Genomic DNA, 27,439 nt, shown 5'->3' on the forward strand with positions numbered 1-27,439 from the left:
GATCCAGGGTCAGTTGTATTGAATGGAAATGGAAGTTGATGACAGACGGCTTGCGCAGCACAGAGCATACGTTGTGGCAAAATATCTCAGATCAGCACTTCTCCTTCGAGATGCTTGACGAATACAGGCCTAACCACATCATTCTGCTTGGTGAAATACAGGCCTAACCACATCATTCTGCTTGGTGAAATACAGGCCTAACCACATCATTCTGCTTGGTGAAATACAGGCCTAACCACATCATTCTGCTGGGTGAAATACAAGCCTAACCACATCATTCTGCTTGGTGAAATAAAGGCCTCATCATTCTGCTTGGTGAAATACAGGCTTCATCATTCTGCTTGCTGAAATACAGGCCTAACCACATCATTCTGCTTGGTGAAATACAGGCCTAACCACATCATTCTGCTTGGTGAAATACATGCCTAACCACATCACCATCAACATGGACCCCCTGCAATTTGCATACCGCCCCAACAGGTCCACGGAGGACGCCATAGCCCATGTGCTGCACACAGCAGCATCACACCTGGACAAGAGGAAGGGGAACTATGTGAGAATGCTATTCATCGACTACAGCTCGGCATTCAATACCATAGTCCCCTCCAAACTCATAGCCAAGCTCAGGGACCTGGGCTTGAACTATGACCTCTGCCAGTGGGTCTTGGACTTCCTGACGGGCAGACCCCAGGTGGTGAGAGCAGGCAACTGCACCTCCTCATCCATCACCCTCAACATAGGGGCCCCCCAGGGCTGTGTTCTGAGTCCCCTCCTCTACTCCCTGTACACACACGACTGTGTGGCTCAGTGGAGTAGCAACACAATCATCAAATTTGACGACGACACAGTGGTGGTGGGCCTGATCTCTGCCAACAACGAGAGGGCCTACCTGGAAGAGGTCAAGGTCCTGGCGGAATGGTGCCAGGAAAACAGCCTCTCCCTGAACGTCAGCAAAACAAAGGAGATGATTGTGGACTTCAGGAGGTCGGGGGTCAAGGACTACAGCCCCCTCAGCATCGACGGGGCACCGGTTGAGAGAGTCAACAGCTTTAAGTACCTCGGAGCCTACATATCCGAGGACTTGACATGGACCACACACATTGACAGTGTTGTGAAGAAGGCACGACAACGCCTCTACTTCCTCAGGCGCCTAAGGAAGTTCCAAGTCAGTCAGAAGATCCTTAAGAACTTCTACTCATGTACAATAGAGAGCATCCTAACTGGCAACATCACCTCCTGGTTTGGGAATAGCACTGCACAAGACCGAAGCAGACTACAAAGAGTGACACGTTCAGCCGAACGCACAATCGGAGGGGGGCTCCCCACCCTCCAGAACATTTACAACAAGCGGTGCAGGGGGAAGGCTAAGAGAATTATTAAGGACTCGAGCCACCCGAACAACTGCCTCTTTGAACTGCTGCGGTCAGGCAAGCGATACCGGAGTCTCAAGGCGAGCACAGAAAGACTCAGAAGAAGCTTCTATCCCCAGGCCATCAGGCTGCTTAACGAACAATGAACACTACACAACAACAACCATCAAACGCACATAGCACACACATCCACACGCACACACTCACTTTAAACAAACACACTGTAGCACCCACTCCCCACACTTTATAGCACACACTCACTTTAAACAAACACACTGTAGCACCCACTCCCCACACTTTATATTTATTGATGAAGGATTGCACTACAACTCGTACACCTTACTGTAAATTGTACCTAAAATGTACCTCATCCGATTTCTGCATTTCTGCTTTGCACTATATAATATTGTACATTAGTACACTGCATAGTATTGTATATTATATGGTAACTCAGTTACGTCTATTCTGCATCGAACATTGTACATATGTCTATACTGAACACTGTGACCTCATTTTCTACTTCTAATTTACATGCTATACTATGTTATTTGATACTATCTTGTCTAGCACAGTCTCTGGAGCGTAACAGTAAGAAGCATTTTGTATGAAAGTATTCTGTACTTCTGTATGACAACTATTAAAGAAACTCCAAAACTCATTCTGCTTGGTGAAATACAGGCCTAACCACATCATTCTGCTTGGTGAAATACAGGCCTAACCACATCATTCTGCTTGGTGAAATACAGGCCTCATCATTCTGTTTGGTGAAATACAGGCCCAACCACATCATTCTGCTTGGTGAAATACAGGCCTAACCAGAACATTCTGCTTGGTGAAATACAGGCCTAATCACATCATTCTGCTTGGTGAAATAGCGTCCAGGTCTATTTCTATAACAAGCCTCGCCATGTGTTCACACTACGGGCTACAAAGTAACATGAAATCAATACATTTTCAATGGAAGTCGTGACATGAAGCTACAGACCCGTTATGCAGAGTGTGACGGAAGACTGCAGCTTCAAATAGAAATTTAGACAAGCTCAACTTTTCCCTCTAATGCCGTCGTGAGGCGCAAATATTTTTGCTGAAAGAGAAACGGACAGATCACTGTACATTTCAACTGCAAGAGAAACAGACGGATCACTGTACCTTCAACTACAATTTTCTTTTTTTCAAAATGTTTATAGCAATTTTGTTCCACCCATTCACTCACACATTCACACACCGACGGCGTAGGGGACCATGCAAGGTGCCGACCTGCTCATAAGGAGCACATAGGGGTTAAGTGTCTTGCTCAAGGACACTTCGACATGCTGCCTGGGAGGAGTGGGAATCGAACCGGAAACTTTACATCTACCAGACGACCACTCTACCTCCCTGAGCCACTGTCGCCCCTTACAATTACATTTAAATATCATCATATTGCCAAATAATTAAACTCATTCAACGCCAATCACGGAAAAAGTCGGGTTAACTCGCCAACCGTTCAGCTCCAATCACGAGAAAAGTCGGGTTTTAATCGCTATTTCTTTTATTAGCTATATCCATTCATTTTCATTAGGGATGTCCGATATTATCGGCCTACCGATATTATCTGCTGATATTGGCATTAAAATGTGATATCGGAAATGATCGGTATCTGTTTTCAAAAATAATTTCCCAGTTATTTGATCGCCATCTGGTAGATCGATATGTCCATTGGCTGATGCTATATTCCTTTACTGCATACTGAATTCAACGTTGCAAAATGTATTCCAGGCGATCTGGTAAAGCCATAGCTTTAGGCTAACAGAAAAGTCCACCTGGAGCGAAAGAAAAGTGACACCCGGTCTGCAACAGGGGAAACTGCATTCTCGAGACAGCGCCAATACCAGGATCTGGCCGGTACTGCACTTTCGGAGTCCCAATATGCCTTTTCCAGCCAAAATACAGCTCCGTGACAACATCCGGGATATTAAAATGGAATAAAAGCAAAAACGAGTTTAACACGTGTATATATACGTGGTTGGCCTTCAAAGGTCGGCTCCCAAACACGTGTATATATATATACGTGCATGGTTGGCCCCGAACCAGTTAACGGTAAACATAATTCATTATCCTACCGATTAACAAACCTCCTACAGCCTGTAAATTGGTGTTAAAGGCTCAGACAGTGAGTTTCCAGAGTGAAGAGAAGGAAATCTTCAATCCAATGAATTCTTTTTTTAAACAAAGTCGGTAGTGGGCCTTGTTATAACGGCCATCATGGATTGGGCCTTAACTCATTCCCCGCCAACAACGAGTATACTCGTTATTTGATAGTTTTTCCTTTTTTTTCGATATTTGTATTCATTATTCATCCAGGGACCTTGGTGTTATAGGGAATGAGTCTGAGATCGCCAAAGTGCAATACCGGCCACATCCAGCTAGACGGCGTTATCAAGCACCCTTTGAAACCTTGTATCTTGGCCTGTGCAACGGTCAAATGTCACCGGGGACCGGGCTCACTTTTTTTTGTCGGGCCAGTCTAGCTGTTCTCCCGGTTGCATTGAAGCGCGTCAAATATCCCCGATCCATATGTTGTGGTGGGTTATGTCGGGGATCAAATGGACATTGGATGTACCAGATGGCGATCAAACAATTGGACTATTATTTTTGGAATACTCACAGTTAAGGACTATCTGACGTCAATTTTAGCTTGATCGTGCAATGCTTTTATACCGATCGGGCTGAGACACGTTTTTAGTGTTCAATAGGAATGCCGTTACTGCCAATCAAATAATCAGAAACGACCCTTACTTACAGGTATTGGCACAAATGAATGAAGGTGGATAAGGACTACTAGCCTAGCTTCAAACCCAGGGAGAGGTGTTTTTTCCCAACAGCTAGGTTAGCTGGTTCGTATCCCCTTCATTTGTGCTATGCTAGGCTAGTACATGTCTAGTTTTAGGCATACAGCTATTTATTTGTGTCTGTCTCTTATTTAACACATTGACTGCCGTTCACGTAGATCTACATTTCTGTGGCCCGACCGCTGAGTGCCGGAAACGTAGATCTACGTTTCTGTCGCGGTATTTCTTTTATTATCTATTGCCATTCATAATTCAGCGGGGCACCTTGTGCATACTGTTCTGAGTGTCTGAGCCATTATATTAGTATTATACCACCCTCTAACGCCTTCGGCCAGTAATGCACCCCGTTAGAAACAGGTTGGTTTTTTTTCTCTACCGAGCTGCGGCATGGGGGCGGGTCCTAAACACTCCGGCAAAACACACGTTTGTAGGGGTGGTTTGGACTACTGACCCCGCCCGCCCGTTGAAGTGCAATGTCCTACAACGTCGGGGGCACGATCGCTGTGGATAACTGGAATGGCGATGAGATTATTGGATTCTTTTTTTTGCATTACTTCAGAGACCAGGTAAGGACACCATATATGAAAGTTGCGTTGATATGGTATTTATTTCTACTGCGAAGCTATCTGTGTTATAGCTGTTTGGCTGTATGCCGTTGGGTTGCAGGAGGGGGTGCGCCGGTCTAAATCACATTGCTTGCGTGCACGAGGAAGGATAATAGTGATGATCTAGCGTTGATTTCAGGAAGATCCGATAATCAGGCGAAAAATTACGTGTTTATTGAATTACACAAAAACGCTGTTTTCGTGTTTTTTCCCTGGAATTGCTCAGAAGCGGCCAGACTATGTTCATATTCAAAACGGTATGAAACGGAAATGTACGGATGAAAAAATTATCTGTTTTTTGCACATTGACCAGAAGCAGCTCAATGGGACTCAACGGCGTTATTAGACCCATAGCTATACTATAGAATATAGGTTTAGGTCTACAAAGTACAACTACGTTTACATGGGGTTAATGGACGGCACGGAAGTGGTCACTTCCCGGAAGGGGCGTGGCACTCAATGTGTTAAAGGAGCGCTTCCCCCCCAAAACGTATTATTTTGTGCATGCCTCCACGATTAAGCTGTAGCCCTATTTTCTGAAGATCCGCCTAAAATACATACCTAAGTAAATGGAAGATTGCTCCACTTCTACAAGGCCGCATTTGCATGTTCTTGGTATCTAGGGACATCTATTGATATCAGGGAATGTATTCCCAGTGTCAGAAATATTGTGTCTGTTACTAGGCTTGAGTAAATTGTGATGAAACAAAGGAGAATATAAATTATGATTTTTCTTTGCATCTTTGACAGTGAATAACACCATGCTAAAAATGACCAGACATGAAAAACTGCCACTGAGCTCATCCAGCACCTTCTCGAGATCATGTGTACAAAAAATCTAAGCAAATGAATAAAGGCAAGATGATTAACTCATTCAGTGCCAGCTATTAGTCTTGGCCATGTAGCTAACGTGCCAGGTTTCCATTACATATTTTCACTAGGGATGCACCGAATATTCGGCCACCGAAAATTATCGGCCGAAAATGGTTAAAAAGGCTCTTTCGGCTTTTGGCCGAAAGGGTTTTAGCACCGAAAATATATCACCGAATGTCAAAGAACAGGGATATGTAACGTTCGTAACCGAAAGTGTTGTGTGATGACGTAATCAAAACGTGCAACGTGTAATGTGAGCAGCTTGGCAGCTCTTCCTGCATTCTGCAGCCTGTGATAACTAACTCCTCTTGGGAGTTGCGCTGTTTCTATGTAAACTCCGCGAGCAACGCATCCAATAAATGCGTCTTTAACATGCTTTATATCCTCGCCATTACTATATGCCCGTCGCGGTTAAAACATTTTGAACTAACGTTAGCGTTAAGCTAGCTAACGCTTCCATTCCTCTTTGACCAGTCTCTCGTAAGCTACGTCATCCCCCGCTAAGAGTCATGGGAGATGTAGTAAATACAACAGTCCTGTGTGTGTGTCTTTATGCAGATCGTTATTGAGTTTTAAAGCACCTTGGCTTTGTTCTGAATGCACTTTGTTGTAGTTATCCTACAGAGAAAAGAAAATGCACTTGACTTTAATGCACATTTTGTTGTATGCAAAGAGAAAATGTTTAAATTGTACAATCTTTCAGCAGTCAGTCTGGAATTAATGTATGCATTCAAAAGTGCTGAATAAATGTTTTATGGGCCCATAATAGTGATTATTAATATGATTTAAGTTAAGTTTTGCCATAATCATGTCTTTTGCCATAATCAGGTAGCTGAAAAAATTAAGAAATACATTATATATATATTTATATTAATCATTTTCGGCCTTTCGGCATTCCGTTTTCGGCCAACTGTTTCCTATTTTCGGTATCGGTTTCGGCGTCGGTGCATCCCTAATTTTCACTGTGCGTCACTGTTTGGAGAGCTATATCTATATTCTATATTATAGCTATGGGGACACAGGGTGTCCGCGGATCCTTAAAAAGTCTTAAAAGGTCTTAAATTTGTTTATCAATAATTAAGGCCTTAGTTTGTCTTAAAATGTCTTAAATCCATTTTCAGAGGTCTTAAAAATGCCATAGAAAGGAAAGATAAAATGCAATGTCATCTTATGTTTTATTATGAAATCTGGGGGAAAACGGTTAACGGGAAATAAAGTTTGACTTTTCATTGACCGTGTTGTAGAATCACGCAGACCGGAATGGGGCGGAACCAACAAGGAGTTGTGTTGGGCCGGGGAACCATTTCAGCAACGGAGTCTAGCTAACGTTAGCAAGGCGAAGCGATAACGCTAACATTACGTTTAGTTTAGTTTAGCATTTGCACTCGTTAATATGGGAAAGTGCCAATTTAACGAGAACTGGCTCGACAATCCACTGTTTGCGCGATGGTTGGTCCCAGTCAAAGACCATTACGAGCCCAGCTGCAACAAAAAAAATAGCAGTCGCGTCGCACATGCTGAGCGCTAAGCATGTTACCTCTGCAAACTACTATTTCCTCCACACCAGCTGCGCCATCAGGTAGGACTATAACATTTGCACCAACAGAAGTCCGGATAACATTCGGCTCCACGCCAAAGCTTGAAGCTGAGGTCTTAACTTGAAAATAATCTATTCACGGATGTAAACAAGGACACGTTTGTGTTTATGTTCGATGAGAGCTTCACCCACTATGTATTTTTTCCTCCCACCCACCCCCTCCTAATGACGTACAGTATCCTCCCATGTATGTTAGGATCTATGGGTAACAGTACTGTATATTTGCATATCGTATATGTCACAAATGTAACAGTACAGTACTATATACCTGTATGTCCCTATGCCATAAATGTCATGTATGTTGAGTATGTCATAAATGTCACTATGAATTGAAAATGGGGGACCCTGATGTAAACAAGACAAACGTCTTTCTCTGGTCTGCATCCCCTTAACAATTGTGTGTATTGAGCCGTACTGTATTGTACCCATTCTGCAATCTGTTAAACAAAGAATTCATTCATTCAACCAAACCACAAAAACAAAACAACTGGATGAATGAATGAAAACTTTATTTAACAGATTGCAGAATGGGTACAATACAGTACGGCTCAATACACACAATTGTTAAGGGGATGCAGACCAGAGAAAGACGTGTCTTGTTTACATCAGGGTCCCCCATTTTCAATTCATAGTGACATGACATTTATGACATACTCAACATACATGACATTTATGGCATAGGGACATACATGACATACAGGTATATAGTACTGTAGTGTTACAATTGTGACATATACGATATGCAAATATACAGTACTGTTACCCAGAGATCCTAACAGAAAATATATACATATGATGGGGAGGAGACTGTACATTGGGGGGGGGGGGGGGGGGGGGGGTTTGGACATTTTACTCTTTAAGAGCGGTTTTGAATGTGGGCAGGGGTAAAGTGGGTTTTAGGAGTGAGGTTAAGCAGTAGTCTGACCAGTTTGTTTTGTGATGTTTGTAATCTTGTTTTTAGGGCCTTTGAGGTGCTTTGGTACCATGAGGTGCAAGCATAGTCGTAGTACCCTTGAATGAGTGCTCCTGTTAGAGTCTTCAGGGTATTCTTGTTTACCAGAGAGGAGATCCGGCACAAGAATCTTGTTTGTTGGTTGACTTTTTTGATACCCTGGGGAGGGTGGTAATAGTTATGTGTTCTGACAGTGGCTGTTGCACTTGCTGCTTGGCCCCTGGTATATTTTGTATAGCTATATTTGCTATTTATGTTTGGTCACCCCTTTGTTGAAATTCATCCAATCCAGTTACTCCTTTAAGTTCAAGATTTTTAAGTTTCTAAGTTATGTTTTAATAAACATCTTTGGACCAATGTGTCCCTAAACTTAAACTAATTGGTGTCGTTGCATGATTTGTCATTTTGTTATTGTGAAATTGGTATTAAATTTAATTCTGAGTGGCATTAAAAAGTCTTAAAAAGCATTAAATCTGACTGGGCTAAACCTGCAGATACCCTGGGACAATACTATGGTCATTTGACAGTGACTTTCTTCCGTCCAAGATGCAAAAGAGAGATTTTTTTTCATGCATATGTTTGCGCGTTATCCCGTGGTGAATATAAGTATAATTTCAGAGTGATCCGGGATAATTCCCGAAAGGCTGAGTTATAGGGCGCTACGTGAATTCTACTATAAGCATTGGCGTTTCTTGCCTGGACACGCTACTATTTCCAAATCAAATGTGATTTCTTCGGTTTAAAACGGAATTCCGGTTTTTCTGACCTAAAATAGTGACTCACGTGAATCATGCAGAAAAGCAATACAAATTGTAAATTTTTGGGGGTCATGGTCAATATTGAGCCCCGAAACCGGCTTTTTAGAAAGCAGCCAAATGCAACCAACCAGAAGGCGAGGCTGTTCCGAAGCTTACAGCGCTTTCACCCGCCTCTGCTGTGCTCGGCACCAATGAGAAGCGGCTATTTGCTTTTTCCCCGCCTCTGCTGTGCTCAGCACCAATGGGAAGCAGCCATTTGCTTTTTAGTTTTCTGAAAGGCGGCCATTACCCTCTAGCTCTACACAAGAGTACACTTGACTCAACAACACTGACCTGCGGCAACCTTTCCGAGACAGTAAGTTCATTTGACTTATTCTAGTCTAAGGCTATGTGTCCACTAAAAGCCTTTTTTTCAAGGCGGACCGCTTTGAAAAAAGAAAAAAAAAAGCTCTGAGCGTTTTTCTGAGGCTCGCGCCAGCCGCGGCTCCGCCCCTTCCTCGATGAGTTACATTGATGAGCGCGCTCCTTTCCAAAAGTTGAACTAGTTTCAACTTTATGAGCTGGGAGCGCTCCGACCAAAAACGCTGTCGCCGAGAGCTCATAAAATGCGAGGCGCGGCGCTGGGAAGAGGAGCGCGCGCGCCTGTCGCGTCTCCAGCATAGAAATGAATGACAGAAAGGAGCTGACAACTCATAAAACGTCCCTGGTGGACACAAGCCCTAAAGAAACATATATATTACTATTAGGGATGTCCCGATCATATTTTTTTGCTCCCGCCACCGTCTGTAAAAATCAGGTGACTGGCAAGTTCTGCAACTAGTGGATGTCCCTCATCCTTGACATAAATCATTTGATGTATAATTAAATCAAAGGAAATGCGTTTGTTTTGGCAAAATTCTTCTGCTCTGTGACAATAAATAAATGAATGATGATATGCAATTTAAAACCAAAACTAAGGCCTCAGTATGAGTTTAAGACATGAACATGGTCATGTTTGTTGAATTAAAAAAAAAAGGTTATTTTTTTTTAATCCAGATTCCCCCCCCCCCCCCCCCCCCCCCCCCGATCTTCTGAAAATCACGTGAGGCCGATCACATGATCGGATCGGGACATCCCTAATTACTATTGCTATTGATAAATCTAGGTAACATGACGAATGCGTTTGTTAATCAGAAAGTTATTTACGCAACAACCACTGTGTGTGTGTGTGTGTGTGTGTGCGCGCGTGCTGTACATTGGAATATCGACGAAACCTTACTTGGTCCCAAGAAAAAAGAATGGTTTCGAAAATGTTCAGGTTTTTTTCTTAACACATTCCCTGCCACGCAATTTGTGCATCTTATACCATTCTCTGCCAGCACTGTAAGTCTATGGAGATGTTCACCTTCTTTGCAGGGCTATAACTTTTTAAATTGTATTGCTAAATTGACATTACTATGGCCCATTCAACATCGATTATCTATCGTTCAGGATGTAGGAACGTTTAACTTTTTCATTCATACATTCATACGAAAATACCGGCTAGAATATAAATATGTTTTTATCGTTTTCTGCAGTAATTCCTAAAACGTGAGATATAGGCATAAACGCATATATAGATTATCAAATGGCGTTTGTTGCCGATCCACGCTATATTAAAAATGTCAACTGTACATGATCCTAAACGTTATGACTGATCATGCGCGGTTGAACGGAGGGGGGGGGGGGGGTCGTTTATAATTCCGTGATCGTCGTTAAATGCTTTATGTAGTATGGGTGATATATTTATCAGAGCAGTTTGCATGGATAATAATAAACAAACAGGCTGAAAGTAACGTCAGCGTCCTCTTACCGTTCGACGATGAGACTGGAGGAAAAAGATCCCACTTATTTGACGGCGATCGCCTAAATCCATTTCCGGTTTGTATAATCATAATACACGGCCAAATCGTATAGATTATTGCGTTATGGCAGCGATCGCTACACACGGACGTGTGTCTACAGTCCCGCAACAATATGCGAGTGGCCGGACGCATTTCGGAGACCAATTCAGGTTTGGCAACTCGCCGATCATCCACCAATCATCCACCAGGGGCCAGTATTGAAGCGTTGCAGAGATGCGACCGAGTGAACCTCTAGGCTTCCCTGTACTAAAAAAACTGCGCCCGGAGCGGTTTAAACGTAACACACGGTCTGGAACAGGGTTTACTGCACTCTCGATACTGCCACCTGGCAGGATCTGGCCGGTGCTGCACCCTCGGGGTCCCAGTATGCCTTTAACGGCAATATACAGGTCTGTGACATTGAATTGGATATTAAAATCGAATAAAAGAAAACGACCAAAACCCGAGATATCTTGGGTCTGGCAGCCAACGCATGGCGAATTAACCCGAGATATCTCGGGTCTGGCAATTAAAGAGTTAAACGGAAGGTTTTGTAGATGCAGTACTGAATTCTGCCATCCGGACACATGCAATTTGAAATATTATTATTATAGAATATAGAATACCAGGCCTATAAATGACCTTATTATAGCCAACTCGCACATCTATGGATCGGGCCAAATCTCCTCTTTCAAATGGCAGAGTTCAATTTGGATTTAGTATCTCCAGGCATGCACTGAAGAACCGTGAATGAAATCTACTGTATGTACAGTTCAATCCTTATAATGGATATGGCTCCGCCATTTTCAGTTTGCAACGCGATTATTGCTAAATGTTCACAGAAGGTAGACTAACTGCGCTCCAATCTATGCCAATAACGTTCAGTTTTGTGGTAGAGAATCCCGAGAAATAAGAGAAATAATATTTTTTTATACAGAAGTAATTTGCTTGCAGGAAGCTAGAATCGGCTGGGTACTGTAGTTTTTCGAAATTCCAACACTCATTGAGAGCTCTGGATGCCCTCTTCTCATATGACTATTCTGCGACGTTTAGCAAATTCAAAATGGCAGATATTCGCTAAATTATAAACACATTCCATAAACTAAAATCTCACTAACACTTTACCCTATTGGTAAACAAACATATTGTTGAAAATATACACTATGACTGCTGTTGTGACATGGTTAGCGTCTTTACTATTGGATACATTTGGAGAAAAAAAACGCTACTTAACACTTATGCGTTGACCGCCAGGATCGATGTACAGCGTTTTTGAGATCAATATTTCATTTTTTCGCCATGGCATTCATAATTCATATACCCACCCCCGGTGCTGCAGCTGGACCTTAGATGTGACTGCAACGACGGCTCAATACCGCCGCCTGGTGGATGGTCGGGCGAGTTACACTCGCCAACAGGATGTGCCCATCAGTGCATCGATGAAACTCATCCGGCAGTCACATCTCGTTACGGGACTCCCGACAGACACTATGTACATAATGGATCGCTTTCTAAACGTAATAATCGATATGATTTCGGCGTTTATTGCGACATACAAACCGGAAATGGACCTAGGCGATCGGCGTCGTATAATTGGGATCTTTCACCGCCAGTCTCATTGGCCCACGGTAAGAGCAATATAACGTTATTTTCAACTCGATTGTGCGTTTCCTTGTTTGCAAACCATCTGATCAATATATCCACCCAACCTACATAAAGCATTTACTGATTATCGGGGAATTATAAACGACCCCCCCCCCTTTCCTCCGCGCATGATGAGGCATAATGTATACCGATCATATACATTTGAGTTTTTTGGTGTAGCGTGTATGGGGGGGAAACGGCAATCGATAATCTATATAATGCGTTTGGGCCTATAACTAGCGTTTTTGGAATTACAGCAGAAAAGATTAAAAACATACTTATATTCTAGAAGGTATTAACACAACAATGTATGAATGAAAAAGTATAACGTTCCCACATCCTGAACGATAGATAATCGATGTTGAATGGGCCATAGTAATGTCAATATAGCAATAACATTTAAAAAGTTATAGCCCTGCAAAGAAGGTAAACATCTCCATACGCTTTTAACGGTGGCAGAGAGGGGCATGAGATGGGCATAACCCCCGGCGGGCAATGTGTTAATGTCATACAGTCTGGAGAGATTGATTTATGACGTGATGTAATTTGCGGTCCGCCGATGGACCGCTCGGGCTAAAGAGTTTAAAGTAGAATCCCCAAAAAAACTGTAGCAGTTCTTGATGAATTGAAGTTACTGAATATGTACATTTAACAACCGCAACAAAGACGACATCAAAACATCCATTTACAAACTCTTGTACTCTCAATCTCGCAGTATAATCCAAGTCTCCTTTATCCTCCATCGTGTGCTCAAGGCTTCACAAACGCGTGCATTTTTAGCTAAAACTGGTTGAACAGTCTCTGTGTTGACACGTGCAGTTTGTACAAGAAGCAACGGTTGTGATTGGAGGATGGAGAAAAAGAGGGCGGGGTCTGAGATGAGTCATTATTGGTGTGACCCAGCTGTACTGCAGTGTTTTCCCCTCCATATCTATCTTAGCTTTAATTTCCTCGCTTTCTCTTTCAGCTCCTCATTTCTCAGCCGGCAGCCGCTCTCTCACATTTGGAGTATTTCACACATAATTTTTCCCATTGTGCCTCTTCAACTCAATCACCCCCCTCCCTCCTCCTCCCCTTCTCTCCCTCCTCCCTGTCTCCCCCTCCTCCCTGTCTCTCACCTCCCTGTCTCCCCCTCCTCCCTGTCTCTCCCTCCTCCCTGTCCCCCCCTCCTCCCTGTCTCTCCCCTCACACGTTTCTGATCGCCTTCTCACACGTTCTATACTGTATCTTATACGCTGCGTATCCTATGACATCCTCTCTGGATGTTTCTCCCACTCTTTTATTCCTTCTCTTTCTGCTCTCGTTTCCTCCCTCTTTCTCTCTCTCGAATCTCTCCCAACACTTTCGCTCTTTTCAAACAACAACATCCAAAGATGTACGGTAGCACTCACCAACTCTTGAGAACAACATCCAAAGATGTACGGTAGCGCTCACCAACTCTGAGAACAACATCTAAAGATGTACGGTAGCGCTCACCAACTTGGAGAACAACATCTAAAGATGTACGGTAGCGCTCACCAACTCTGAGAACAACATCTAAAGATGTACGGTAGCACTCACCAACTCTGAGAACAACATCTAAAGATGTACGGCAGCAACTGACCAACTCTGGGGGGGAAAAAGGACAAGGACAGGGCCTCAGTTTCACCAATTTATTTTTGCCATCAAAGTAAACATGCTAAAGTTTCAGCCTAGTCGTCAGAGCATGTCCTTGTCCTTTTTCTCCAAGTTGGCGAGTGCTACCGTACATCTTTATGTTCTCAGAGTTGGTGAGTGCTGCCGTACATCTTTAGATGTTGTTCTCAGAGTTGGTGAGTGCTGCCATACATCTTTAGATGTTGTTTTTGATGTACATGTTTTTTGGTTCAACACCACAGTACGAGTTTCTTTCTGGGAAGAAACCTCCACTGCAGCCCTTCTCTCTCTCTCTGTTAGTCTCTCTCACTCTCTGTCTCTACTGTCTCTCCTCCAGGGTGGCGAGGGGCGCCTCTCGAAGACTGTGGCACCTCACAGTCGTGACGTGCTGAGCAAGCTGAGGAGCCAGCGGGAAGCGGGGCTCTTCTGTGACATCACACTGAGGACCGATGGCCGCTCGTACTGCGCCCACAGAGCCGTGCTGGCCGCGGTCAGCGAGTACTTCCAGGAGATCTTCGCCGAGACGGATGATGCCAGCAGCAAGACGGATGTGGACCTCACTGGTAGGGGGTGTGGCCAGGGGTGTGTGATAGTCAGCGGACCTCACTGGTAGGGGGTGTGGCCAGGGGTGTGTGATAGATCAGCGGACCTCACTGTTAGGTGGTGTGGCCAGGGGCGTGTGTGATAGATCAGCGGACCTCACTGGTAGGGGGCATGACCAGGGGGGTGTGATAGATCAGCGGACCTCACTGGTAGGGGGCATGGCCAGGGGCGTGTGTGATAGATCAGCGGACCTCACTGGTAGGGGGCATGGCCAGGGGTGTGTGATAGATCAGCGGACCTCACTGGTAGGGGGTGTGGCCAGTAGGCTTGGGCGGTATCATTTTTTTCATACCGTCATACCTTGCTGACATAATACCCCGGTATGGGTATTATGACGGTATGACTTTCATTCTCAGCTCCCAGAACGATAGCCAGTTAGCCCACACCAGCCTAGTACTACTAACGTTAGCTCCCAGAACGATAGCCAGTTAGCCCGCACCAGCCTAGTACTACTAACGTTAGCTCCCAGAACGATAGCCAGTTAGCCCACACCAGCCTAGTACTACTAACGTTAGCTCCCAGAACGATAGCCAGTTAGCCCGCACCAGCCTAGTACTACTAATGTTAGCTCCCAGAACGATAGCCAGTTAGCCCGCACCAGCCTAGTACTACTAACGTTAGCTCCCGGAACGATAGCCAGTTAGCCCGCACCAGCCTAGTACTATTAACGTTAGCTCTCAGAATGATAGCCACGTAACCCTCTGCTGGCGCGTGCTGTGCACTACAATCAACTCTGTGTCAGTGTAATAGCAGTCTTTGACGTCACGGTATTGAGAATCATACCGGCGGGATTTCGAAATATCCTGGTATACCGTAATACCGTCATACCGCCCAAGCCTAGTGACCAGGGGCGTGTGTGATAGATCAGCGGACCTCACTGGTAGGGGGCATGGCCAGGGGTGTGTGATAGATCAGCGGACCTCACTGGTAGGGGGCATGGCCAGGGGCGTGTGTGATAGATCACACACAATGAGTTAATATCTAGATTACGTTTTGTCACAATGGCGACACCTTGCGATATGGCCTAAAAATAAAATCTCAGATATTTTTTCTTTTATCCGATTTACGATTTTAATCGATTTTTTTCTCTTGAAAACTAGAAACGCCAAGGAAATCATTCAAATAACCGTTGTTATTATTTGACACAAAAAAATATTCAAACCAAGATGAATTTCCCTATTGGGATTGAAGTGCAAACCTAACTTTCACCAATCTTCACTTAATTTTTATATATATATATATATATATATATATATATATATATATATATATATATATATATAAAAGGTTACTCTTCATCAAACAAAGATGAATGTCCCTATTGGGATTAATAGTGCAATAACTAGCTTTTTCACCTAACTTCACTTAAAAGTAACAAACAAATAAAAGGTGCCTCTTGATCATCAAACAAGAATGAATTTCCCTATTGGGATTAATAAAGTGCAAATCTAACTTTCACCAAACATTACTTTTTGTAAAATAAAAGGTGACTCTTAAAAAAAAGAAGAAAAAAAGAAAAGACTCAATTTCATTGGCGACCCAAAGAAAAATTGCATGTGTGTGTTCCTGTGTGTGCCGCCCATTATTATTTTCTTTACTTTTTTTCTTCTTACTTCAGCTGCTGTCGTTTTAGTCATAAAACATTTGTCTTGGACTAGTCCTTTAGAAGTTTAGAGCACAGATGACGGATGCTGTATCGAAAATGCCCAAGATGAAATGTCTGTCATCTAAAGGTTAAGTAGCAGTTGCCTGAGGTCTGTCTTGTCTCTGTCCTCCAGGCTTCAGCGAGGACAGCCTCCTCTCTCTCCTCGACTTCTCCTACTCCTCCACGCTGAGCGTGCGCCAGGAGAACCTGCATGAAGTCAGCGCCATGGCCCGCCACCTGGGCATGTGGCCTGCGGTGGAAGCCTGCTCCGCCCTCCAGAGGGAACAGGTGCGTACGTCCCCCCGCTGCGCCAGGACGGAGCTCTCTGGCCAGGACCCCCATCAGAGGAGGAAGAAGAGGGCGTCGCCGGAAGAGGACGGCGTGGAGGACGCCTTCAGCCTGACGCTGGACGCTTCGGATGAGTCTGTGGCGGAGAGTCCCAGGCGCTCGCTACGGGGCCCCTCCAGAGCGGGGCCCCGGGGCCTCCTCCCTCTCAGCCCCACGCACAGGATGAAGCTCATGGACTTCAAATCCCCCTCCTGTAAGAACCGGTCCCCGGGCTCTCGTGGCTCCATGTCCAGCCCGCAGTCCCCCTCCCACAGCCGCCTCCTCCGCTCCTCGCCCGGTGCCGCCCAGGAGGTCCTAAAGCTGCTGCCCCGGCCGGAGAGCCCGAGACGGAACAAGAGGTCATACCCTGTCCACCGGCCCTCTGGCTCCTCCAGGCCACCGGCCGGCGCGGTTGGTCTCCAGCCTGGTGTGATGGTGGAGAAGGAGGGGGAGGACGAGGAGGACTACGCCCGAGCCCAGGAGAAGTACCGCCTCATGTTGGTCCTGGGGCTCCAGAGGACTGCCCTCCTCCCCAGACCGGAGGATCTGATTGGCTGGAGACAGAAGAAACGCCTCCGAAAGCTGAAGGCCAACAACTATTCGCTGACCAAGCGGAGGAAACCCCGCCCCCAGCTGCCGGAGGTGTCGTTCGGGGATCTGTCCCTGTCGTTGCCACTGTGTAACCCCGTAAACACTCGCTTCCTCAGCAGAGTCGTCAAGACTGAGCCACAGGAGCCAATCAGCGTGGAGGAGATGAGGCTGAAGCGACCTCGGCACTGTGTTCCGCCCAGCGACAGGAGCATGCGCAGTAAAGAGGGCTCCTCAGACCTGGTGCCGTCCACATCCAGGCCTGCGTTCGGGGGGCGGGAACTCCGGCAATCGGTGAGGGGAGGAGACGGCACGCCTATTCCTGTCCGTCATCCTCCTCCTCGCCATGGCAACAAGGCTCTGACGAGGAACGTGGTCAGAATCAAACCGGAACCGGTCGACTACTCCATCTCGGGTCCCTCAAATGGTTGCCGTGGCTACACACAGACTCACAAACCCCCCCCTCCTCCTCCACCAAGGGTGCAGGCAAGCAATGGCGCGGTCGCCATGGAGACGCTCAGGACCGTACGCTACAATGGCGGCCGGCCGCCAGCTAAACCGAGGCGGGGCGTGGTGAGAGAGGCCAGGCAGCCGCAGCGTGAGCCCAGAGAGAGGGGCCGTCAGGCGGGGATCCGGGGCCTGCAGGGGGGCGTGGTCCGCCCTGCTGGGGCTCTTGGTGACAAGAACAACAGGCTCCAAATATCTGCCCCCGTACCTCCGCCTTCCATCTACGGCCCCCTTTACGCGGTCATCAAAGAGGAGCCGGCGGACCCCATGCCAGTGATGGGCCCCTTCCCGGACCCCCCCTCCCCCGACCTGGGCAAGCGGCAGAGCAAACCCCCCATCAAGCTCTTGGACCCGGGCTTCCTCTTCAGCTTCTGCCGGCCGGCCGGGGCGCCCGCGGGGGGCTCCGTGAAGAGGGAGGAGGAGAGCGTGGATATCTGCCTGACGCGCTCTGTGTCGCAGGGCCAGAGGTTCAGAGCAGGGGAGTCCCAGCCCAGGGTCCTCAGGGCCAGGCTGGGCCCTCCGCCCCTGCCCCCGCTGAAGAAGAGGAGCGAGAGCCAAGGCAGGGCCCAGAGGCCAGGGTCACACTCTCACCAGAACAGCAGGTCTCATCTGGCCGTGGGGTCGAAGGTCACACGGGACATGCCAAAGGTAGGGGCTCTCTCTCATATACACACTAGGGGTCTAGCAATTCAATCCAACTTGGATTCAATGACTTATTATTTAGGCAACAATTCAATGCACCAGAAAATCGTATAGTTTTACTAATAATCGCAATACCTTTAACTAGGCTTGGGCGGTATAATTTTTTTCATACCGTCATACCTTGCGGACATCACACCCCGGTAGTGTTGTCACGATACTGGAATTTCGACTTCGATACGATACCTTGAAAAGTATCGATACTTCGATACCATTTCGATACCGAAAAAAAAATACAAAATTATAATATATATATATATATATATTTTTTTTTAAAACAAATTTAGCTTTTGTTGCTGGTTGATTCTCCTCAGCTTCTCTCTGGTACTATAAGAGAAGATAAATATAACACTTTTAAAACCCTTTGTTTATCTTTAGATCACACATTTAAAAATAACTGTTCATCTCACTTCAATCATTTTTATTGCAGATGCAGAACATGGTATTTTCTCAAGCAGACAGATGTAAACACTGTAATCTGTGTTGCATGTACCTGACAAACTGAACTGTTTGTATTACAGTTAGTATTTTTATTTTTATTTAAAGATAACGAGAGGGAGAGAGAGAGAGAGAGAGAGAGAGGCTATACTCGGAGCATTTTAGTAACGTTACATTTTCAACAAGATTGCTGCTATTTAAACACTTCATGGAAACGGGGTAACGTTAACCTTATGTCGACTGTAGTATTGTATGACCTCGACATAACGTTTAAACGTTAACGTTACTCCGTTTCCATGCAGTAATTATAAAAGGTGGCCAGCTAAGCTAAGGGAGCTAACGGCTAGCAGTAGCTAACGTTAGCTGATAGCTGCCTGTAATGTTACTAACAACGAATCAGCTGTTGATATTATGCGCCATCAGTAGACAACGTATCATGTATTAAACTAGAGTTAATGGTTTAATGCTTCAGTCACAGTGACGTTGAAAGAGCAGCTGTCACGAACCTCTTTCATTTCTTTATGGACATCCGCGTTGGCACTGCTCTGTAACACCGCTTGCAAATAGCATTGGGGCATCTTTAGCTCGTCCTTCGTTGTTTACTTCAAACCCGAAGTACCTCCAAACAGCACTTCTGCTGTTTTCTTTATCCACAAGCACAAGTTGCGGAGCCTCTGCATTTGCCATCTTCAGCTAAAATGTTTGTTTACAAACTGAAGACGGCTCTGTGAGGGGGAGGGATGGACTTGGAGGAGGCGGAGGGGCAAGCGTGCTCTGAACAGCGTGTCAACAACTTGCGGTAGAACACTCGCCAGCTGGTACCGATACTGCAGAAAGTATCTGTATTTTGGGAAATTAGTATCTAAACCATTTTAAATATTCAGTATCGATATGTATCGATACTTCGATATTTTTGACAACACTACACCCCGGTATGGGTATAATGACGGTATGACTTTCATCAGCGGGGGGGCGGAGCGGAGCTAAGTTAAGTTAACAATATACTCGTTATCACCATACATAACGCTTATATTGAAACACGTTGACATTAGGGCCGTTCTTTCAACCTAAAAGTGCACTTTCTTCAACCTCGAACCTAAATTCCCTAGCGACCCGTGTTACCAACGTAAACAAATTGCACAGCGCGGCAGCGCGCACATTCGAGACACACAGATATGAAACGAGTCATACATACGGAACAAATAACGTTAACGGAGGCTGAAATTAGACCAATGTGACTCACAAACTCATGACGGTAGTACACAACTACACATACAGACGCACAAAATTGAATCTGCACTGATAATCAAAACCTAGCTTAAGCCATTAAACCCCTGTAGTGAATCACCGAAGCCAATCGAACTGGAATGGTTTACCAAACATAACTTGTACGTTCATCTTCCATACGCTTAACCATAACATAACTTACTTACCGGTACCCAAACAATGTATCCCAGAGTCCACATTCATGCACGAATCCATTTCAAAACGTTAGAAAAACGATACCCGAATCCACAATCATCCAATGTCTGGAAGTGGACCCATCATTCGACCTTAACACATTCATGTATATTCATATATATACGTGGTAAACTTGTTTTTGCTTTTATTGCATTTTAATAACCTACTCAATGTCACGGAGCGGCACTGCAGATATACCCTACTCTTGAGATTCGGAAAAGTGCATTACCGGCCAGATCCTGGTAGTGGCGCTGTCTCGATAATGCAGTGTTCCCTGTTACAGACCGGTGTTTTTATTTTTTTCATCATGGGTGGACTTTTTTGTTAGCCTAAAGCTATGCCTGTAGCCCGGAATACTTTTTGCGAGACGGAATTCAGTATGCAGTAAAGGAATATAGCATCAGCCAATGGACATATCGATCTACCAGATGGCGATCATAACTGGGAAATCCTTTTTGGGATCCAACCGGCTGCAGGTAAGAACGATTTCACGTAGATTTCATGCTGATCAGTCCTTGTTATCATAGCCAACCAGCCGATCAGTTAGGGCTGGGCGATAAAACGATAACTATCGCGATAAATTATTTCCTCGAAATAAACATGAAACGTGGTTGCAAAGTTTCGATATATCGATTTTCCAAGCTTGGATATGAGCACACGCACTAACAACCAATCAGTGAAGGAGATGGCCGACAGCGGAAGGAGACCCGGAAGTAGACCCGGAGGTAGGACTCAGTAAACAAGGCTGGCTAGGCTAATTAGCTTGCACGGCGCTATTTTACAGTTTACCTGCCGAGTTGGTGTGTGTTTTGAATTCTGAGGGTAACTGTTATAGTAGTGTGGGGTATACGGTGGACGTCGTTGCAATGTATTGGGGCGGAACAGAGTATTTTATGGTCATATTTAGTACATTGTCTTGGAATACACTAGGGATGTCCCGATCGCCTTTTTTTGCTTCCGATCCGATCCCGAGCATGTGATTTTAAATATCTATCGATCCGATCGTTTCCGATCCGATCTTTCACATTAGTAATCAATTTTGACGCATTTTTGTCAGAAACTAGAGCGAGACAAGCCCATCTGTTGCCTATAATAGTCCGGGGCGCGAGAGCGGAGGCTTTTATTATTACATTCACCCTGAGAAATGTGCTTCTGCTTCATATGAAAAATATTAAAAGTTTCAATATATGTTTGCACATTAGTATACATTCAGTGTTCGACTTACGTAATGGTCCATTCTGGTCTGAAACGGCGACGATAAACCTCAGTCACGTAACGTTATCCTCCAGGTGAAAATTTAGTCTGAAAACTTCGCCTCCAGCCTGCTGCTTCATGCGTTTTTCCTCCACGCGGAATCTCCTCCTTGCAAACATTGCAACTGGCTTGACTTTATATTTTAAAATGCTTAGTTCCAAACCTCTGACATTAAGTCTAGCTGCTCAAGTCAGTGGATATTAACTGTGTTTCGGGAGCGACGTGTTGTTGTTGTGGTCGCGTGTAGCGTGTAGCGTCTAAATTAAAGGGAATGTTTGTTGCAACGGTGAAAATTAAAGGGGAATGTGTTTGTTGTGGATAATTATTCTGCTCTGTGTGACAATAAATACATTAATGATGATATATTATATGTAATTTAAAACCAAAACTAAGGCCTCCGTATGAGTTTAAGACGTGGACATGGTCATGTTTGTTGAATAAAAATTTTCTTTTTTTGACTGCCGATTTTTATTATTATTTTTTCCCGATCCCCGATACTCTGAAAAGCACGTGATCGACGCCGATTCCGATCACGTGATCGGATCGGGACATCCCTAGAATACACCGCTCGGAAACGAGGCTGGCTAGGCTAATTAGCTTGCACGGCGCTATTTTACAGTTTACCTGCCGAGTTGGTGTGTGTTTTGAATTCTGAGGGTAACTGTTATAGTAGTGTGGGGTATACGGTGGATGTCGTTGCAATGTATTGGGGCGTAACAGAGTATTTTAGGGTCATTTAGTACATTGTCATGAGATACTCCGCTTGCTTTGGCTAACTGCTAACGTGCGCGGACTGATGACGACATCAACTCGACTCTCGAGACATTCGCAGCAGCAAAACAAGTATATTAATAGCCCGTCCATCGGCGCCGGTCATAATAAGTTAATTAAACTTGACAGACATTATGTAACTGAGGGGTACAATTCCCTGACTGTATTAATAAGTATGGTATCATTAAACCACTACTGTCTTATGTACATTACTACTGGCCATACAGTACACAGGTATATGATGAGAACACTTCCCACAATGACACGGTTCCACACAAAACTGGGTTTAAGAATATTTATTAGCAGCAATGATAGTATATATAATAATACTTTACGTAAGGTGCGCTTATAAGGCAAAAGAATGTGCGTAAGCAAATCAATAACGTATGTCCATTCTCATATTACGCAGGAGATAATGAATACAACCTGAATATTAGGAATTATATCTATGGTACTCTAGTAAGGTAGCGGGAGATAATAGTAGGGGTTCCCACTAGTGCACTGCAACCTTGCCCAAGCCCGACGGGGCCCTACCCGACCCGACGGGTTCGGGCTGGGTAGGGCTTTGTTTTTAAATAAATAATTCGGGCTCGGCCGGGCCGGGCAGTGCCCTCTTTAAAAAAAAAATTGTTTTATTGCGTCTTTTTTTTTTTTTTTTTTTTTTTTTGCGCTCGCTATACTCATATAACTAGGGTTATAGCCAGGTTAACCTTAAGTTTCTGTTTCATTTTCGCGTAACGTAGTGCTGTCATCAGAGCGTGAAAGCCTCGTGTCTGAGGAGTCAAGATGTATAGGTTAACAGATAAAATAAGGGAAAGTTGCATTTTTGGAAACATTTGGATGTCTCCCTCCGCAGCCTGCAGGGATAACTCGAGGGGAGCGCGCGGCTCAGGTGGATGATAACTCGAGGGGAGCGCGCGGCTCAGGTGGATGATAACTCGAGGGGAGCGCGCGGCTCAGGTGGATGATAACTCGAGGGGAGCGCGCGGCTCAGGTGGATGATAACTCGAGGGGAGCGCGCGGCTCAGGTGGATGATAACTCGAGGGGAGCGCGCGGCTCAGGTGGATGATAACTCGAGGGGAGCGCGCGGCTCAGGTGGATGATAACTCGAGGGGAGCGCGCGGCTCAGGTGGATGATGAACAAATTAACCAGACCGAAGCGGCATAGGTTGAAGTTGGAATATAGCCAGTTGGCGAATGTTTTAATTTGTTCTTGGATGTTAACGTTGTTAACGTTGTTCAACGCCTTGCTGACATCAACACAGCGAAGTGGTGAGTTTGATTATTATTATTTGCTGGTGTCTGGGGTGACGTCGCTGCTGCCCTGTTCTGTTGCGCTTTCATTATATAAATTTTGCTCTGCTCGAAATCTGATTTATGTTTTCTGTTTGTTTGTACAGTGACTGAGTAGGCTATTGTGTCGTGTGTGTGTGTGTGTGTGTCAAAGAAGATTCCATATAGCCTTCAAATTACGAGTTTTACGAGGCTGACTCGCGCTGGGAAATAGAATTTGCGAAAAAAGGCTATACTGGTTGTTAGTTTTCAGCATGATAATGTGTTATTTAGTTAGACCTATTGGACATTTTCGTTTTTGTTTATTTATTAAGTTAATATATAAACAGTGTTTAGAATATTTAAAACAAAAAAATTAAATAATTTTTGGCTATATGTTATAATATATATATTAATGTTTCTTTCGTTTTCACTATCTGTTATTTAGGTAGACCTATTGAACATTTTCGTTTTTGTTTATTTATTAAGTTCATATAAAACCGTGTTTCGAATATTTAAAAAAAATTAAAAATTTTTTTTATAATAAATAATTAAAAAAAATCGGGTTTTCACGCGGGCTAGGGCCTAAAATATTATTTACAGTCAGGCTTATTTTCGGGCAGGGCCTGAAGTTCACGGGCTCGGGCTGGGTACGGGCTTCATTTCAAGGCCCTTGCAGACCACTAGTTCCCACCGGTTGTAAGCCAGCAGGGGGAGGAAATGTTCGAATGCAAAGTCTGGATCAACGGGGACTCGATAAGCTCCTGCTATGGGAGGCGGTATATTACTCCCTTGATCGGCAGACGAAAGCAGCAGCTGTAATCCCAGTATGCGTGCAGCATAGGTGAAAGCCGGCCAGCCTCTCCAAGAGACGGGCTCGAGTGATGTTCCTCACGGGTAGATCCCACACAGTAGTGGGTGTAGACGATTCTCCTCCGCTCCAACATCCACAGGACCAAAGCAATAATCCAGCTGGAAAGGGCTCTGCATTCACCGGTGTAGATTCTCCGGTGCGCGGTACTTCACATTAACTAGGTCGAACTTGACGTTATTCCACTAAGCTCTGACACTTTACTATCCTATTCGCACGCGGTTATAAGTGCTCTATTTAGATGCACGGTTGCTCACTTCACTTGGTCGTTGACTCGTGATGAAGGCTTTACTAGTAAGGAGCGAACGATACGTTGAACGAACGTATTAGGATAAGACAAGACTACTGCTGTATCCACCTGCGACGTATTTATACGTACAGTGAATAATCTAGTGCCAACCTTATTTCTGTCTCGTATTCCTGGGCAAAGCCGGGCATGTACAGACATGTCTTAGCGGTGACTTTGAACTAGACTCTGGGGGTATGGCAATGGCGCCTAAGAGACCGCTGTCCAATAGGAGAATGAAATATTATGGTCTGTACTAGGTTAAAGGGATATTCCGTGTATATGTACAAAGAATACACAAGGGATATCAGACGATATACAAATATTATGCAATATATATCAATCAATAAATATATATATTCGGTTTAATCTGATCCTTCGTAACAGCCGCCTCCTAATTAGTCCCACTAATTAGATAAGCAGAGACAGATTAACCGCACTGTCCACTACTCAATGTCCGTTGTGAGGGTAGGGCAGTTCACAAAGTCAGGGGGTCATGGTCGTCATTAAGCGAGTCGGGGAGCCTTGGCAACTCTATCAGCCTCGCCACGGGTCGGTTGTATGTCCGCCCTTGGACGAGCACTTCTGCCGCTCTGACCTTTCCGTCGGCACCAGTGATCACTTTGCTTACGCGGCCGGCCGGCCACGCAGCTCGGGGTAGTGACTGGTCTATGATCATGACGACTGGACGGGATGAAGGGGGGCTTAGGAGGAAGCGGGCCTGAGACTGCTTTGATCTGTGCTTGGCTGTGCCTCCTCCTCCTCCGTCTGTTTCTCTTGTTTGCTCTGTACCCCGTCTGAGGAGGGGCCGGTTCTGGCCGCCCCGTCAAGGAGTCGCTTGGGGTGCTAGGTTTGAGGTCAGCTACGTCTGAAGCGCAGCTGAGGGGGGTGGAGTTCCGAACTCCCTCTTGTGCCCACTGTTCTCTCACAGGCCTCTCGCTTAATGTCAATAGCCTCTCAACGGGCTGTACGAGGGAGTGGCCGGTGTCACTCGCCTTTGTGTGTAGGCAGCGTGTAGACGTGGGTTGACTGTCAAGTCCGTAGAGGGGGCCCTGGAGCGTCCATCCCAGTCGGGTCTGAACCGCGACTGGGCATCCTTTGGGTCCGATGTGGGCCGCCTCAATTGGGAGAATGAGGTCCGCGTGGTCGGAGCCGATGAGCAGGGTCGGTGTGGCGCCGTCGATAAGCGGTATAGGTAGTTGACGTAGGTGGCGGTGCACATACTTCGCCATCAGCTGTGGGATGGGGTAGGTGTACTGAGACAGGCCTATGTCGTGGCTGGTGAAGACGTTGGTTATACTATACTGCTTCTCGGGCTGGTCCACCGCTGCTATCTTGAAGGAGACCTTTTCACCTTTTATGGTCTTCTGGTCCCTTCTGATGGTGCGTATGGTCATGGTACCTTTGGCACCCCGCAGGCCCAACTGGGCTGCTGCGGAAGCGAGGAGGAGAGTCTTTTCAGACCCATCGTCCAGGACGGCGTAAGTGTCCAGGACCTTGTCCTCGTAGCTCAGGAGCACTCTGACCACTTTGATGAGCACTCGGGGGGGGTCCCGTTATGCTGGTCAATGTGGAGCACTCCCGTTAGTCGGTTGCTTTGGATCTTCTGGAGTGGTGCCGACTCGCGGTCGTCCGAGTAGCACCGTGACTCCCAGTGTCTGCTGTAGCAGTCGGGACAGTAGGGAGCGGTCTGGTGGATCTTTGGTACTGGTGCCACCGCCTCGGCATGGTACATTACCGCGACGGGCCCACTCTGTTGTCCTGGCTGACGCCTGTTGATGTCATGCAGGACCTCCAAGTGGGTGCCGCCGCACCTGCTACACTTCTTCTTCAAGCGGCACTCGGCTGCCAAGTGGCTGCGCGCGCAGCGGAAGCAGCGGCGGTGGTCCTTGATCCACTGACTCACCTCATCCGTGGTCAGCTTCTTGAAATCGTCGCATTGATACAGCCGATGTTCCCCTTCACAGTACTGGCATTCAATCTTCCACTCCTCTTTCGTCGAGGGGGTGTCGTGGTTCTTGTGCTGCGGTACTGATTCGGCTTGGTGCATAACGGTCACCGACCGGCGGTTATCATTTAATCCCCGAGGTCCTGGTCTTGGGCTTGGTCCACTCCATACGAACGTGTCCAGTCGTAAGCTGCTGACCTCCCTGGCGAGGAACTCAGACAGGTCTAGGAGGGATGCCTCTGGGCCGTTGGGGTCACGGTGGTCTCTCTGCCGCCGAAACCGCTCTTGTCGGGCGGGAGGGAGCTTCTCTAATATTCTCTCTACATTAGAGTTAGCGTACAGTTCGTGTATCCCTTTTTCCTTTTGGGACCCCAGCATCCCTACCAGGGACTGTACCTTGATAGAGAGGTCATCCAATGCTCTGTTGTCTCTGGCTGGGGGGAGACGGTCAATGTCTCTTATCTCCTGTATCACGTAGTCCCATATGCGTCCATAACGTTGGTCGAGGGCTACTAGAGCCGCGGTGTATGGGGTAGTAGAGTTGGAATATGCCAGCGCTATATTGTGCGCTCTGGGCACCTTCAGGTGCTTGAGTAGGATAGCATACTTTTACGTTTCATCCGGTACATCGGACATCATTG

At 45.8% G+C, this 27,439-nt stretch overlaps 1 protein-coding gene across 1 annotated transcript in view; it reads left to right on the plus strand.

Moving 5' to 3' along the window:
* The window catches only part of LOC311233283 (uncharacterized protein), a 79,769-nt gene that overhangs the window by 20,716 nt on the left and 31,614 nt on the right, over positions 1 to 27,439 (plus strand). The window contains exons 3-4 of the mRNA XM_084320226.1: positions 14,465 to 14,690; positions 16,509 to 18,445. Coding sequence (XP_084176352.1) covers positions 14,465 to 14,690; positions 16,509 to 18,445 — 2,163 coding nt within the window. The remainder of the gene's footprint in view (positions 1 to 14,464; positions 14,691 to 16,508; positions 18,446 to 27,439) is intronic.

Source organism: Notolepis coatsorum, assembly GCF_963971535.1.
Source record: "Notolepis coatsorum genome assembly, chromosome: 8".
In the NCBI taxonomy this organism is placed as follows: Eukaryota; Metazoa; Chordata; class Actinopteri; order Aulopiformes; family Paralepididae; genus Notolepis; species Notolepis coatsorum.